The sequence below is a fragment of the Bombina bombina genome, chromosome 4 (genome assembly GCF_027579735.1).
Source record: "Bombina bombina isolate aBomBom1 chromosome 4, aBomBom1.pri, whole genome shotgun sequence".
NCBI lineage: Eukaryota > Metazoa > Chordata > Amphibia > Anura > Bombinatoridae > Bombina > Bombina bombina.
Genome location: NC_069502.1, coordinates 1107300768 through 1107318915, shown reverse-complemented (window position 1 = coordinate 1107318915; position 18148 = coordinate 1107300768). Strand labels below are relative to the sequence as shown.

The 18148-nt window shown below is 39.6% G+C and overlaps 1 protein-coding gene across 1 annotated transcript in view; it reads right to left on the bottom strand.

Moving 5' to 3' along the window:
- The window catches only part of UBR2 (ubiquitin protein ligase E3 component n-recognin 2), a 689885-nt gene that overhangs the window by 228825 nt on the left and 442912 nt on the right, over positions 1–18148 (bottom strand). Inside the window, 1 exon segment of the mRNA XM_053712365.1 lies at positions 7576–7775. Within this exon segment, the coding sequence (XP_053568340.1) occupies positions 7576–7775 (200 nt within the window).

The window sequence follows — 18148 nt, the reverse complement described above, 5'->3', positions numbered from 1 at the left end:
GGTTTCATGTCCCTTTAATGTAGACATTCTATCTTCATAATCTTTTGTGAAAACAGAACAGAAGTAATCATTGAGACAGTCTGCAATGTGCTTATCTCCTATTATTCTACCATCAACTGATTTAAATTTTACTATTCCTACCTTATTTTTTCTTCTTTCACTGATATATCTAAATAATGTTTTGCCCCCATGTTTTACTGACTGTGCTATCGTCTCTTCTGCATGAGCTTTAACCTTCCTAATTAACTGCTTAGTCTTTTTTTGTTGGAGTCTCCATATTTTGATATCATCATCTGCTTGTGTGTGTCTGTAATTTTGATAAGCTATCTTTTTTATCTTTACAGCATGTGCTACTTCTTTGGAAAACCAAATTGGTTTCTGCTTTCTTTTACTTTTACAGACATGTCTAATACAGTGTGCGGTTGCATCTAAAATGGCACATTTCACAAATTCCCACTGTTCTTGAACCCCTGTAATAAGAGATTTCCCTTTTAAATATTCCCCCATTAATGAAAAAACAGAATTTATGTTTACCTGATAAATTTCTTTCTCCAACGGTGTGTCCGGTCCACGGCGTCATCCTTACTTGTGGGATATTCTCTTCCCCAACAGGAAATGGCAAAGAGCCCAGCAAAGCTGGTCACATGATCCCTCCTAGGCTCCGCCTACCCCAGTCATTCGACCGACGTTAAGGAGGAATAATAGCATAGGAGAAACCATATGGTACCGTGGTGACTGTAGTTAAAGAAAATAAATTATCAGACCTGATTAAAAAACCAGGGCGGGCCGTGGACCGGACACACCGTTGGAGAAAGAAATTTATCAGGTAAACATAAATTCTGTTTTCTCCAACATAGGTGTGTCCGGTCCACGGCGTCATCCTTACTTGTGGGAACCAATACCAAAGCTTTAGGACACGGATGAAGGGAGGGAGCAAATCAGGTCACCTAAATGGAAGGCACCACGGCTTGCAAAACCTTTCTCCCAAAAATAGCCTCAGAAGAAGCAAAAGTATCAAACTTGTAAAATTTGGTAAAAGTGTGCAGTGAAGACCAAGTCGCTGCCCTACATATCTGATCAACAGAAGCCTCGTTCTTGAAGGCCCATGTGGAAGCCACAGCCCTAGTGGAATGAGCTGTGATTCTTTCGGGAGGCTGCCGTCCGGCAGTCTCGTAAGCTAATCTGATGATGCTTTTAATCCAAAAAGAGAGAGAGGTAGAAGTTGCTTTTTGACCTCTCCTTTTACCTGAATAAACAACAAACAGGGAAGATGTTTGTCTAAAATCCTTTGTAGCATCTAAATAGAACTTTAGAGCGCGAACAACATCCAAATTGTGCAACAAGCGTTCCTTCTTTGAAACTGGTTTCGGACACAGAGAAGGTACGATAATCTCCTGGTTAATGTTTTTGTTAGAAACAACTTTTGGAAGAAAACCAGGTTTAGTACGTAAAACCACCTTATCTGCATGGAACACCAGATAAGGAGGAGAACACTGCAGAGCAGATAATTCTGAAACTCTTCTAGCAGAAGAAATTGCAACCAAAAACAAAACTTTCCAAGATAATAACTTAATATCAACGGAATGTAAGGGTTCAAACGGAACCCCCTGAAGAACTGAAAGAACTAAATTGAGACTCCAAGGAGGAGTCAAAGGTTTGTAAACAGGCTTGATTCTAACCAGAGCCTGAACAAAGGCTTGAACATCTGGCACAGCTGCCAGTTTTTTGTGAAGTAACACCGACAAGGCAGAAATCTGTCCCTTCAGGGAACTTGCCGATAATCCTTTTTCCAATCCTTCTTGAAGGAAGGATAGAATCCTAGGAATCTTAACCTTGTCCCAAGGGAATCCTTTAGATTCACACCAACAGATATATTTTTTCCAAATTTTGTGGTAAATCTTTCTAGTTACAGGCTTTCTGGCCTGAACAAGAGTATCGATAACAGAATCTGAGAAACCTCGCTTCGATAAAATCAAGCGTTCAATCTCCAAGCAGTCAGCTGGAGTGAAACCAGATTCGGATGTTCGAACGGACCCTGAACAAGAAGGTCTCGTCTCAAAGGTAGCTTCCAAGGTGGAGCCGATGACATATTCACCAGATCTGCATACCAAGTCCTGCGTGGCCACGCAGGAGCTATCAAGATCACCGACGCCCTCTCCTGATTGATCCTGGCTACCAGCCTGGGGATGAGAGGAAACGGCGGGAACACATAAGCTAGTTTGAAGGTCCAAGGTGCTACTAGTGCATCCACTAGAGCCGCCTTGGGATCCCTGGATCTGGACCCGTAGCAAGGAACCTTGAAGTTCTGACGAGAGGCCATCAGATCCATGTCTGGAATGCCCCAAAGTTGAGTGACTTGGGCAAAGATTTCCGGATGGAGTTCCCACTCCCCCGGATGCAATGTCTGACGACTCAGAAAATCCGCTTCCCAATTTTCCACTCCCGGGATGTGGATAGCAGACAGGTGGCAGGAGTGAGACTCCGCCCATAGAATAATCTTGGTCACTTCTTCCATCGCTAGGGAACTCCTTGTTCCCCCCTGATGGTTGATGTACGCAACAGTCGTCATGTTGTCTGATTGAAACCGTATGAACTTGGTCCTCGCTAGCTGAGGCCAAGCCTTGAGAGCATTGAATATCGCTCTCAGTTCCAGAATATTTATCGGTAGAAGAGATTCTTCCCGAGACCAAAGACCCTGAGCTTTCAGGGATCCCCAGACCGCGCCCCAGCCCATCAGACTGGCGTCGGTCGTGACAATGACCCACTCTGGTCTGTGGAATGTCATCCCTCGTGACAGGTTGTCCAGGGACAGCCACCAACGGAGTGAGTCTCTGGTCCTCTGATTTACTTGTATCTTTGGAGACAAGTCTGTATAGTCCCCATTCCACTGACTGAGCATGCACAGTTGTAATGGTCTTAGATGAATGCGCGCAAAAGGAACTATGTCCATTGCCGCTACCATCAACCCGATCACTTCCATGCACTGAGCTACGGAAGGAAGAGGAACGGAGTGAAGTATTCGACAAGAGTCCAGAAGCTTTGTCTTTCTGGCCTCTGTTAGAAAAATCCTCATTTCTGAGGAGTCTATAATTGTTCCCAAGAAGGGAACCCTTGTTGACGGGGATAGAGAACTCTTTTCCACGTTCACTTTCCAGCCGTGCGATCTGAGAAAGGCCAGGACGATGTCCGTGTGAGCCTTTGCTCGAGGGAGGGACGACGCTTGAATCAGAATGTCGTCCAGGTAAGGTACTACTGCAATGCCCCTTGGTCTTAGCACAGCTAGAAGGGACCCTAGTACCTTTGTGAAAATCCTTGGAGCAGTGGCTAATCCGAAAGGAAGCGCCACGAACTGGTAATGTTTGTCCAGGAATGCAAACCTTAGGAACCGATGATGTTCCTTGTGGATAGGAATATGTAGATACGCATCCTTTAAATCCACCGTGGTCATGAATTGACCTTCCTGGATGGAAGGAAGGATAGTTCGAATGGTTTCCATCTTGAAAGATGGGACCTTGAGAAATTTGTTTAAGATCTTGAGATCTAGGATTGGTCTGAATGTTCCCTCTTTTTTGGGAACTATGAACAGATTGGAGTAGAACCCCATCCCTTGTTCTCTCAATGGAACAGGATGAATCACTCCCATTTTTAACAGGTCTTCTACGCAATGTAAGAACGCCTGTCTTTTTCTGTGGTCTGAAGACAACTGAGACCTGTGGAACCTTCCCCTTGGGGGAAGTCCCTTGAATTCCAGAAGATAACCCTGGGAGACTATTTCTAGCGCCCAAGGATCCAGAACATCTCTTGCCCAAGCCTGAGCGAAGAGAGAGAGTCTGCCCCCCACCAGATCCGGTCCCGGATCGGGGGCCGATATTTCATGCTGTCTTGGTAGCAGTGGCAGGTTTCTTTGCCTGCTTTCCCTTGTTCCAGCCTTGCATTGGTCTCCAAGCTGGCTTGGCCTGAGAAGTATTACCTTCTTGCTTAGAGGACGTAGCACCTTGGGCTGGTCCGTTTTTACGAAAGGGACGAAAATTAGGTCTATTTTTTGCCTTGAAAGGCCGATCCTGAGGAAGGGCATGGCCCTTACCCCCAGTGATATCAGAGATAATCTCTTTCAAGTCAGGACCAAACAGCGTTTTCCCCTTGAAAGGAATGTTTAGTAGCTTGTTCTTGGAAGACGCATCAGCCGACCAAGATTTCAACCAAAGCGCTCTGCGCGCCACAATAGCAAACCCAGAATTCTTAGCCGCTAACTTAGCCAATTGCAAAGAGGCGTCTAGAGTGAAAGAATTAGCCAATTTGAGAGCATTGACTCTGTCCATAATCTCCTCATAAGGAGGAGAGTCACTATCGAGCACCTTAATCAGTTCATCAAACCAGAAATATGCGGCTGTAGTGACAGGGACAATGCATGAAATGGGTTGTAGAAGGTAACCCTGCTGAACAAACATCTTTTTAAGCAAACCTTCTAATTTTTTATCCATAGGATCTTTGAAAGCACAACTATCCTCTATGGGAATAGTGGTGCGTTTGTTTAAAGTAGAAACCGCTCCCTCGACCTTGGGGACTGACTGCCATAAGTCCTTTCTGGGGTCGACCATAGGAAACAATTTTTTAAATATGGGGGGAGGGACGAAAGGAATACCGGGCCTTTCCCATTCTTTATTAACAATGTCCGCCACCCGCTTGGGTATAGGAAAAGCTTCTGGGAGCCCCGGCACCTCTAGGAACTTGTCCATTTTACATAGTTTCTCTGGGATGACCAAATTTTCACAATCATCCAGAGTGGATAATACCTCCTTAAGCAAAATGCGGAGATGTTCCAATTTAAATTTAAAAGTAATCACATCAGATTCAGCCTGCTGAGAAATGTTCCCTAAATCAGTAATTTCTCCCTCAGACAAAACCTCCCTGGCCCCCTCAGATTGGGTTAGGGGCCCTTCAGAGATATTAATATCAGCGTCGTCATGCTCTTCAGTAACTAAAACAGAGCATCCACGCTTACGCTGACAAGGGTTCATTTTGGCTAAAATGTTTTTGACAGAATTATCCATTACAGCCGTTAATTGTTGCATAGTAAGGAGTATTGGCGCGCTAGATGTACTAGGGGCCTCCTGAGTGGGCAAGACTCGTGTAGACGAAGGAGGGAATGATGCAGTACCATGCTTACTCCCCTCACTTGAGGAATCATCTTGGGCATCATTGTCATTATCACATAAATCACATTTATTTAAATGAATAGGAATTCTGGCTTCCCCACATTCAGAACACAGTCTATCTGGTAGTTCAGACATGTTAAACAGGCATAAACTTGATAAGAAAGTACAAAAAACGTTTTGAAATAAAACCGTTACTGTCACTTTAAATTTTAAACTGAACACACTTTATTACTGCAATTGCGAAAAAACATGAAGGAATTGTTCAAAATTCACCAAACTTTCACCACAGTGTCTTAAAGCCTTGAAAATATTGCACACCAATTTTGGAAGCTTTAACCCTTAAAATAACGGAACCGGAGCCGTTTTAGGCTTTAACCCCTTTACAGTCCCTGGTATCTGCTTTGCTGAGACCCAACCAAACCCAAGGGGAATACGATACCAAATGATGCCTTCAGAAGTCTTTTATAAGTATCAGAGCTCCTCTCACATGCGACTGCATGCCATGCCTCTCAAAAACAAGTGCGCAACACCGGCGCGAAAATGAGACTCTGCCTATGCTTTGGGAAAGCCCCTAAAGAATAAGGTGTCTAAAACAGTGCCTGCCGATATTATTATATCAAAGTACCCAGAATAAATGATTCCTCAAGGCTAAATAAGTGTTAATATCGATCGATTTAGCCCAAAAAATGTCTACAGTCTAAATAAGCCCTTGTGAAGCCCTTATTTACAATCGTAATAAACATGGCTTACCGGATCCCATAGGGAAAATGACAGCTTCCAGCATTACATCGTCTTGTTAGAATGTGTCATACCTCAAGCAGCAAAGGACTGCAAACTGTTCCCCCAACTGAAGTTAATGCTCTCAACAGTCCTGTGTGGAACAGCCATGGATTTTAGTTACGGTTGCTAAAATCATTTTCCTCATACAAACAGAATTCTTCATCTCTTTTCTGTTTCTGAGTAAATAGTACGTACCAGCACTATTTGAAAATAACAAACTCTTGATTGAATAATGAAAAACTACAGTTAAACACTAAAAAACTCTAAGCCATCTCCGTGGAGATGTTGCCTGTACAACGGCAAAGAGAATGACTGGGGTAGGCGGAGCCTAGGAGGGATCATGTGACCAGCTTTGCTGGGCTCTTTGCCATTTCCTGTTGGGGAAGAGAATATCCCACAAGTAAGGATGACGCCGTGGACCGGACACACCTATGTTGGAGAAATATGCCTTCCTAAAGTCTAAGCTTTTGTTTTAGTCTGGGTGGACAGTTCCTGCACATGAATACTAAACCAAACAGATTGATGTATATATATATATATATATATATATATATATATATATATATATATACACACACACACACATACTGTGCATAACTAGTATAACCATAGCTAAGTTTACATTATGCATACATTTACACATTTTTAAGAATTTTTTTTTGGGAATTAACTAACTGAATGACAGAACTGAGAGAATACTTAAAAAATGACAGATGATGGGTGAGTGCCAACTTTTGAGCTGGAAACAGAGAGGCAGAAAGTGGAAAAAAAATAATTATGTTTAAAAGGACCACAAGACTTCCAAGTCACCTCCCCAGTTAGGAATTATTCTAAACTACTTATGATCATGGACAGACATTGGAGTCATAAATTAAGTTTATATCAGAAAGCTCTCAATATGGATGTGAGCTAACCACGACTGATGTTACTGGCAATTACTATAACTATAATACTTGTGGGATATGGCTGATCTGCTAGATGGCACTTACTGGAATTCAGGTGGAACGGCTTTGTGTGCAGGAAAATTATTAGAATGAAAAAGAATTAATATTTAATAAAAAAAGAAGATGGAGGGGAGTAAGAAAAACAGTGATGTAAGTCCATCTGAAGAAATTAGGAAAACTACTTCAAAGAGACAGGTAAAGGGAAGAACATTAATGAAATATGAGAAAAACATTTTTTAAGATTTTCTTTTTTTATATACTTTAATTCCACTATTTCAAGCCAAGACTATACCAACCTCTGCTGGCATTAGAATGGAAGCATCTTCCTCTGAGTAGCGCACCAGGTGGGAGGAGTTAAAAATACAATCTAGCTATGCAAGTTGCACAGTACTACGCAACGTGCGTAGGGAGATTGTAATTTAACTCCTCCTCCGTTGGTTTTCACTGAGGTCCAGCCAGGCACTGTAGGGAGTTGTGGTACGACAGGGGTGACACCATCAGAGGAGATTAATTCCTACTTGATGGTGTCAAGGACCACCAACATCTTCTCGTGGACCACCAGTGGTCCATGGACCACTGGTTTGCGACCACTGATTTAGATGACATTTTTGGTGATTAATCAATACAGGCAATTAAAAAAAAATACAATTAGCCTTGAAGCAGTTGTGAAAAAAAATGACTACGTTGTTTCTTACCAGGATCTTGAATAATTTTACTTCTATCTTTGGAGAACACAGTAGATCTCTGGATGAATGCAGCAAGCACCATTGCTTTATTGCCCACGGTGAACGCTTGCTCCTCTTGACACAATATACAGGTAACAACATGTGTTTGTTCTGTGCATCTGGTTTGGTTGGGACCCAAAGATATGAGTCTAGAGTCCAACATTGCAGGGCTGCTAAGCAAATAGGAAATGCCAGTTAAAGAACCTCTGCCTTGGTCTCAGTAAAACAGAAAACTGTGACCATGTAACAAAAAAAGATTTTAATTTTTTATAATTAATGTTTATTTCTTGAAGGAAAAACACATTAATACAAAATATTATGAAACAGTTTTTCAACTTGAGTGTGTGCAGACAATGAGACACAGGCATGCTGACACTTTAGGGACTTGAAATCCCACCTAGAATTAATTCAAACAAGTTAAAGGGACAGTCTACTCCAGAAATAATATTGTTTAAAAAGATAGATAATTCCTTGATTACCCATTCTCCCGTTTTGCATAACCAACATGGTTATATTAATATACTTTTTACCTCTGTGATTATCTTGTATCCAAGCCTCTGCAGACCGCCCCCTTATTTCAGTTCTTTTGACAGATTTGCATTTTAGCCAATCAGTGCCCTCTCATAAGTAACTCCACTGCCGTGAGCACAATGTTATTTATATGGCACACATGAACTAGCGCCCTCTAGCTGTGAAAAACATAATTTATGTAAGAACTTACCTGATAAATTCATTTCTTTCATATTGGCAAGAGTCCATGAGCTAGTGACGTATGGGATATACATTCCTACCAGGAGGGGCAAAGTTTCCCAAACCTCAAAATGCCTATAAATACACCCCCCACCACACCCACAATTCAGTTTAACGAATAGCCAAGAAGTGGGGTGATAAGAAAGGAGCGAAAGCATCAACAAGGAATTGGAATAATTGTGCTTTATACAAAAAAATCATAACCACCACAAAAAGGGTGGGCCTCATGGACTCTTGCCAATATGAAAGAAATTAATTTATCAGGTAAGTTCTTACATAAATTATGTTTTCTTTCATGTAATTGGCAAGAGTCCATAAGCTAGTGACGTATGGGATAGCAAATACCCAAGATGTGGAACTCCACACAAGAGTCACTAGAGAGGGAGGGATAAAAATAAAGACAGCCAATTCCGCTGAAAAAAGAATCCACGACCCAAATCAAAAAGTTTTAATCTTATAATGAAAAAAACTGAAATTATAAGCAGAAGAATCAAACTGAAACAGCTGCCTGAAGAACTTATTCTACCAAAAACTGCTTCTGAAGAAGAAAAAACATAAAAATGGTAGAATTTAGTAAAAGTATGCAAAGAAGACCAAGTTGCTGCTTTGCAAATCTGATCAACAGAAGCTTCATTCTTAAAATCCCAGGAGGTAGAAACTGACCTAGTAGAAAGAGCTGTAATTCTCTGAGGCGGGGATTTACCCGACTCCATATAAGCATGATGAATCAAAAGTTTTAACCAAGAAGCCAAAGAAATAGCAGAAGCTTTCTGACATTTCTTAGGACCAGAAAAGATAACAAATAGACTAAAAGTCTTTCTGAAATCTTTAGTAGCTTCCACATAATATTTCAAAGCTCTTACCACATCCAAAGAATGCAAAGATTTTTCCAAAGAATTCTTAGGATTAGGACACAATGAAGGGACAACAATTTCTCTACTAATGTTGTTGGAATTCACAACCTTAGGTAAAAATTTTAATGAAGTCCGCAAAACCGCCTTATCCTGATGAAAAATCAGAAAAGGAGACTCACAAGAAAGAGCAGATAACTCAGAAACTCTTCTAGCAGAAGAGATAGCCAAAAGAAACAATACTTTCCAAGAAAGTAACTTAATATCCAGAGAATGCATAGGCTCAAACGGAGGAGCCTGTAAAGCTCTCAAAACTAAATTAAGACTCCAAGAAGGAGAGATTGACTTAATGACAGGCTTCATACGAACCAAAGTCTGTACAAAACAACGAATATCAGGAAGATTAGCAATTTTTCTGTGAAACAAAACAGAAAGAGCAGAGATTTGTCCTTTCAAGGAACTTGCAGACAAACCTTTATCCAAACCATCCTGAAGAAACTGTAAAATTGTAGAAATTCTAAAAGAATGCCAAGAGAACTTATGAGAGGAACACCATGAAATGTAAGTCTTCCAAACTCGGTAATAAATCTTTCTAGACACAGATTTACGAGCCTGTAACATAGTATTGATCACTGAGTCAAAGAAACCTCTATGACTAAGCACTAAGCGTTCAATCTCCATACCTTCAAATTTAATGATTTGAGATCCTGATGGAAAAACGGACCTTGAGATAGAAGGTCTGACCTTAACGGAAGTGGCCAAGGTTGGCGACTGGACATCTGAACAAGATCTGCATACCAAAACCTGTGTGGCCATGCTGGAGCCACCAGCAGAACAAACGAACGTTCCATTATGATTTTGGAAATCACTCTTGGAAGAAGAACTAGAGGCGGAAAGATATAAGCAGGTTGATAATTCCAAGGAAGTGACAATGCATCCACTGCTTCCGCCTGAGGATCCCTGGATCTGGACAGATACCTGGGAAGTTTCCTGTTTAGATGAGAAGCCATCAGATCTATTTCTGGAAGCCCCCATATTTGAACAATCTGAAGAAACACATCTGGGTGAAGAGACCATTCTCCCGGATGTAACGTCTGGCGACTGAGATAATCCGCTTCCCAATTGTCTATACCTGGGATATGAACCGCAGAGATTAGACAGGAGCTGGATTCCGCCCATGCAAGTATATACTTCTTTCATAGCCTGAGGACTGTGAGTCCCACCTTGATGATTGACATACGCCACGGTCGTGACATTGTCTGTCTGAAAACAAATGATTCTCTCTTCAGAAGAGGCCAGAACTGAAGAGCTCTGAAAATCGCAGAGAGTTCCAAAATATTGATTGGTAATCTCGCCTCTTGAGATTTCCAAAGCCCCTGCGCTGTCAGAGATCCCCAGACAGCTCCCCAACCTGAAAGACTCGCATCTGTTGAAATCACAGTCCAGGTTGGACGAAGAAAAGAGGCCCCCTGAACTAAACGCTGGTGATTTAACCACCACGTCAGAGAGTGTTGAACATTGGGATTTAAGGATATTAATTGTGATATCTTTGTATAATCCCGGCACCATTGATTCAGCATGCAAAGCTGAAGAGGTCTCATGTGAAAACGAGCAAAGGGGATCGCGTCCGATGATGCAGTCATGAGACCTAAAACTTCCATGCACATAGCTACTGAAGGGAATGATTGAGACTGAAGGTTCCGACAAGCTGAAACCAATTTCAGACGTATTTAGTCTGTTAGAGACAAAGTCATGGATACTGAATCTATCTGGAAGCCTAAAAAGGTTACCCTTGTCTGAGGAATCAAGGAACTTTTTGGTAAATTGATCCTCAAACCATGTTCTTGAAGAAACAACACAAGTTGATTAGTGTGAGATTCTGCAGAACGTAAAGACTGAGCAAGTACCAAGATATCGTCCAAATAAGGAAACACCGCAATACCCCGCTCTCTGATTACAGAGAGAAGGGCACCGAAAACCTTTGAAAAGATCCTTGGAGCTGTTGCTAGGCCAAAAGGAAGAGCAACAATTTGGTAATGCTTGTCTAGAAAAGAGGATCTCAGGAACTGATAGTGATCTGGATGAATTGGAATATGAAGATAAGCATCCTGTAAATCTATTGTGGACATATAATGCCCTTGCAGAACAAAAGGCAGAATAGTCCTTATAGTCACCATCTTGAATGTTGGTATTCTTACATAACGATTCAAAATTTTTATATCCAGAACTGGTCTGAAAGAATTCTCTTTCTTTGGTACAATGAACAGATTTAAATAAAACCCCAGACCCTGTTCCAGATATGGAACTGGCACAACTACCCCAGAAGACTCCAGGTCTGAAACACACTTCAGGAAAGCCTGAGGCTTTACTGGGTTCACTGGAATGCGTAAGAGAAAAAACCTTCTCACAGGCGGTCTTTCCTTGAAACCTATTCTGTTCCCCTTGAGAAACAATGTTCTGAATCCAATGATTTTGGACTGAATTGATACAAACATCTTTGAAAAAACGTAGCCTGCCCCCTACCAGCTGTGCTGGACTGAGGGCCGCACCTTCATGCGGACTTGGGGGCTGGTTTTGATTTTCTAAAAGGCTTGGATTTATTCCAGACTGGAGAAGGCTTCCAATTGGAAGCCGTTCCTTTAGGGGAAGGGTCAGGCTTTCTGTTCCTTATTCTGACAAAAGGAACGAAAACGGTTAGCAGCCCTAAATTTACCCTTAGATTTTTTATCCTGAGGCAAAAAAGCTCCCTTCCCCCCAGTGACAGTTGAAATTATAGAATCCAACTGAGAACCAAATAATTTATTACCCTGGAAAGAAAGAGATAGCAACGTTGACTTAGAAGTCATATCTGCATTTCAAGATTTAAGCCATAAAGCTCTTCTAGCTAAAATAGCTAAAGACATATTCCTGACATCAATTCTAATGATATCAAAAATGGCATCACAAATGAAATTATTAGCATGTTGAAGAAGCTTAACAATGCTATACACATTATGATCTGGTACTTGTTGCGCTAAAGCCTCCAACCAAAAAGTTGAAGCTGCAGCAACATCAGCCAAAGAAATAGCAGGCCTAAGAAGATTACCTGAACATAAATAAGCCTTCCTTAAAAAAGATTCAAGTTTCCTATCTAAAGGATCTTTAAAAGAAGTACTATCTGCCGTAGGAATAGAAGTACGTTTAGCAAGAGTAGAGATAGCCCCATCAACTTTGGGGATTTTTTCCCAAAACTCCAATCTATCAGCCGGCAAAGGGTACAGTCTCTTAAACCTTAAAGGAGTAAATGAAGTACCCAAACTATTCCATTCTCTAGAAATTACATCTGAAATAGCATCAGGAACTGGAAAAACCTCTGGAATAACTACATGAGGTTTAAAAAACGAATTTAAACGTTTACTGGTTTTAATATCAAGAGGACTAGACTCCTCCATATCTAATGCAATCAACACCTCTTTAAGTAAGGAACGAATAAACTCCATCTTAAATAAATATAAAGATTTGTCAGTGTCAATATCTGAGGCAGAATCTTCTGAACCAGATAGATCCTCATCAGAGATAGATAAATCAGAATGTTGGCGGTCATTTAAAAATTCATCTAATTTATGAGAAGTTTTAAAAGACCTTTTACGTTTATTAGAAGGTGGTATAACAGACAGGGACTTCTGAATAGAATTAGAAACAAATTCTCTTACATTAAAGGGACAGTCTAGTATTAATTAAACTTTCATTATTCAGATAGGACTTTTAATTTTAATCAAGTTTCCAATTTACTTTTATAATCAAATTTGCTTTTTTCTCTTGGTATTCTTAGTTTAAACTAAACATAGGTAGGCTCATATGCTAATTTCTAAGCCCTTGAGGGCTGCCTCTTATCACATGCTTTTTAAATCTCTTTTCAACACAAAGAGACAGAAAGTACACGTGGGCCATATAGATAACACTCTGTTCAGGCACAGGAGGTTATTTAAGATCTAGCACAACACAATGCTAAATTTAAGACAATAGATAATAAACAGTCACAGTAATGTGATCAGGGGGCTGGAAGAAGGTTCCTAGATACAAGGTAATCACAGAGGTAAAACGTTTATTAATATAACTGTGTTGTTTGTGCAAAACTGGGGAATGGGTAATAAAGGGATTATCTATCTTTTAAAACAATAACAATTCTATGGTAGACTGTCCCTTTAACAGGAATATCCTGAATATTAGATGTTGAAGGAAGAACAACAGGTAATGGACTACTACTAATGGAAATATTATCTGCTTTTGAAAATTTATCATGACAACTAACACAAACTACAGCCGGAGGAACAGTTACCACAAGGTTACAACAAATGCACTTAGCTTTGGTAGAACCGACATCAGGCAGCAGCTTTCCAGAAGTAGATTCTGATACAGGGTCAGATTGCGACATCTTGCAATATGTAATAGAAAAAACAACATATAAAGCAAAATTATCAAATTCCTTAAATGACAGTTTCAGGAATGGGAAAAAATGCAAACAGAATAGGCCTCTGGAAACCAGAAGCAAAAAGAAACAAAGACTTAAATGCCAAAAAAACTGCAACAAACACGAGCGTCATAGATGACGCAACTACATGAAAACTCTCGGCGTCAAGTACGATGCCGGAAATGACGTCATTAACGTCAACAAACGTAATTTTCGCGCCAAAAATGACGCAATAAATTCTAGCATTTTTTTCACCCGTGAGCCTAACAGCCCGCAAATTAGAAAGAAAAGTCAATTTGAAAAATTTCCAGGTAAGGAAAATATTTATTCATATGCATTTCCCAAAAATGAAACTGACAGTCTGTAAGAAGGAAACATACTGATTAACCTGAATCATGGCAAATATAAGTATAAAACATATATTTAGAACTTTACATATAAAGTGCCAAACCATAGCTGAGAGTGTCATAAATAAAATAAGACATACTTACCAAAAGACACTCATCTACATATAGTAGATAGCCAAACCAGTACTGAAACGAGAATTAGCAGAGGTAATGGTATATAAGAGTATATCGTCGATCTGAAAAGGGAGGTAGGAGAAGAATCTCTACGACCGATAACAGAGAACCTATGAAATAGATCCCTGATAGGATGACCATAGCATTCAATAGGCAATACTCCCTTCACATCCCTCTGTCACTGCACCCTGAGAGGAAAACCAGGCTTCAGCATGCTGCGAAGCGCATATCAACGTAGAAATCTAGCACAAACTTACTTCACCATCTCCATAGGAGGCAAAGTTTGTAAAACTGAATTGTGGGTGTGGTGGGGGGTGTATTTATAGGCATTTTGAGGTTTGGGAAACTTTGCCCCTCCTGGTAGGAATGTATATCCCATACGTCACTAGTTCATGGACTCTTGCCAATTACATGAAAGAAACTGCCAATGCATTCAGATAAGAGGCAGCTTTCAAGGGCTTAGAAGTTAGCATATGAGCCGACTAGGTTTAGCTTTCAACTAAGAATGCCAAGAGAACAAGGCAAATTTGATGATAAAAGTGAGTTGTTTAAAATTGAATGCCCTATCTGAACCATGAAAGTTTAATTTTGACTAGACTGTCCCTTTAACTTTTAGATACTAGACCTATAAATAACCCTGTAAAACCGCCTTTTATGAAGATCATGACATGACCTTCTGCAATGTAAGACATTTTCCCCTCCTCTAAATGGGAATTGTTCTACACTTAAAGGGACAAGACATTATTTCCCTGTGTGATTCAGACAGAGCATACAATTTTAAACAACTTTCCAATTTACTTCTATTATAAAAACAAAATTTATGCTTACCTGATAAATGTATTTATTTCTTGACACTGTGAGTCCACAGAATCAGCAATTGCTGTTAGGAATATCACTCCTGGCCAGCAGGAGGAGGCAAAGAGCACCACAGGAAAGCTGTTAAGTATCACTTCCCTTCCCACAACCCCCAGTCATTCGACTGAAGGAAAAGGAGAGAAAGCAAGCAACACAAAGTGTAGAGGTGCCTGAGGTTATATAAAAAACTGTCTGAAAACAAGGGAGGGCCATGGACTCACTGTGTCAAGAAAGAAATACATTTATCAGGTAAGCATACATTTTATTTTATTTCTTAAGACATGGTGAGTCCACGGAATCAGCAATTACTGTTGGGAATCAATACCCAAGCTAGAGGAAACAGATGATTAGGGAGGGACAAGACAGGTAACCTAAACAGAAGGCACCACCGCTTGAAGAACCTTTCTCCCAAAAGTAGTGTCAATGTATATGTAAGGTTAATAAAAATATATATATTTTAATCATATATTTTAAGGTTAATAAATATATATATTTAATCAGATATCTGACTGGTCAGTAGAAAATGATTCATTTCATTCAGAAAAACTGACTTCAATCATGTTTAGTTCTCCCCCCCTCAGCATGTAAAGTTATTCTAAACACACAAGTGAGGACAATAGAGCATTTGGTTTAATTAAAATGTAACAATCATTTCAGGAGACCATATGTGTGACTGCCTGGAAATGTGAGATAAAATCTCTTACCCCTCACAAATGTTGCCTAAGAGTCTGACCTAGGTGAGACATTTTGTGAGAAAGTAACCCTGTATGTTTCAAATGCAAATAACCCCTGCTGTGTGGCTCTGACACTTAGATACATGTAATGCAGACACTACGTCTGGGGGGGGGGGGGGGGGTATGCAAGCACTGAACCATGGAATCAAAAATAAAAACTTTTTATTCTCTCTGTTTTCCAGAAATCTAATGAAAATTATAAGAGCAACTGAGTTAATGAGATATCTGGATGAATGAATATATGACAGTGTGTGATCTGCTGGATTTTTGTATGGTTTTGAACACTGCATAGAAATGAATGTGTATATATATCAGGTGGACCATGGGAAAATTCATGCAGGCAGAACTTGTTGGAGATATAGAACAGGCTGTATTTGTGTAAATGCATGTATAACAGATGTATAAATGCCATTAATTTCAAAATAATTAGCAGTATTGATTTGCTTAAATATAGTATAATGCTAAAGGCACATGATATTTCATATCAAAATAATCAGAAAATTGATATGATGCTGCTCCATCTATAATTAATATTGTGAGAGATTAATACAAGAAATTATGGCAGTTATTACATATTTTAAAGAAATATTTTCTTTCACTGTTAGAAATTTTCAAATGAATCTGTGTGTATTGTCATGCTGCCCCCCGGTGCTGCGATGTGAGAACTACAGCCAGAAGGCTTTTTGGCTGTTTAAAAATGAAATTTCAAAGGGCCAATCCGAGACAATGTTTCCGTTTGGGCGTTTCCAACCTCACCAGTGATAGAGAACTTATATAAGTTAATGCAAGAGAGAGAAACGGACACACAGATTCTGCTGGCTAACTTGTAACTGGTTACTGGGCGTGAAAATACCATTTCACTCTAGCAAAGCTGATCTGCCGTTTCTCATTGATTGCAAAATATACTTATTGGTATTCTGAGGTGAGATAATTCCTATTAAGGAATACTGGATATCGATTGGCGTTCATCTTGGTAATGTATTAAGAGATTACTGTAGCAATTAAATTTAAAGAGCAGTTTGGATTTTAAGCTAATATTTCATAGCCTGTGTATTGTTAAACATATATCTTTAATGCTAAATTGTTTTTATCTGTGCAAAGCATAGAACATATATATATATATCTTAGAATTGATTTTAATTATAAGTAACTGTTTACAGTAAAAATATATGTATTTTTAGTATCCTAATTAGAATTGTATTAGAGCAAAGCGTGGGTAAATAGCTGAGTATTTTACTTAAAATCCCATTGTGTTAATTGAATGAAAGGCTATTTGTAAATAAGGCTGGTTTTAAAGGTAAACGTTTATGAGTTTTGTAAGAAGTATAGCATATCTTAATAGTTTTAAACGCATATAATATTGTTTCATGTTCTGGTATTACAAATATATTCCAATATGCTCATAGATATTAACTAATAAAAATAATTCAGATATTTATATTAATTTAATGGTTTCTAGTAGATGTATATTGATTGAGGGTTGATATTTTTAAAGGATAATTATTAAATACATTGTATTATAACCCTGCCATAGGCTGATATATCATTTGGAGAGCCCTACTGAAGATTTTAATAAATATACTGACAGTAGCCTCAGCTGAGGCAAAAGTATCACATTTATAAAATTTATAAAAAGTGTGCAAAGAAGACCAAGTCGCAGCTTTACAAATCTGTTCTACAGAAGCCTCATTCTTGAAAGCCCAAGAAGAAGAAACAGCCCTAGTGGAATGAGCTGTAAATCTCTCAGGAGGCTGCTGTCCAGCAGTCTCAAATGCCAAATTAATAATACTTCTCAACCAGAGAGAAAGAGAAGTGGCAGTAGCTTTCTGACCTTACGTTTACCAGAAAAGCAAACAAACAATGCAGAAGACTGAAGAAAATCCTTAGTAGCCTGCAAATAAAATTTAAGAGCCCGCACAACATCTAAGTTGTGCAACAAACGTTCTTTATGAGAAGAAGGATTAGGACAGAGAGAAAGAACAACAATTTCCTGATTAATATTTCTGTCCGAAACAACCTTAGGAAGAAAACCAAACTTGGTCGAAGAACTGCCTTATCTGCATGAAATATGAGATAAGGAGAGTCCCACTGCAAAGCTCAGAGTTCAGAAACCCTCCGAGCAGAAAAAATAGCAGTAAGAAACAAAACCTTCCAAGATAATAACTTAATATCTATGGAATGGATAGGCTCAAACTCAGCCTGTTGCAAAACTTTAAGAATAAGGTTAAGACTCCAAGGTGGAGCAACAGATTTAAACACAGGCCTGATTCTGACCAGGGCCTGACAAAAGGATTGTATGTCCAGCACGTTCCCCAGACGCTTGTGCAACAAAATAGACAGAGCAGAAATCTGACCCTTGAGGGTACTGACAGACAACCCCTT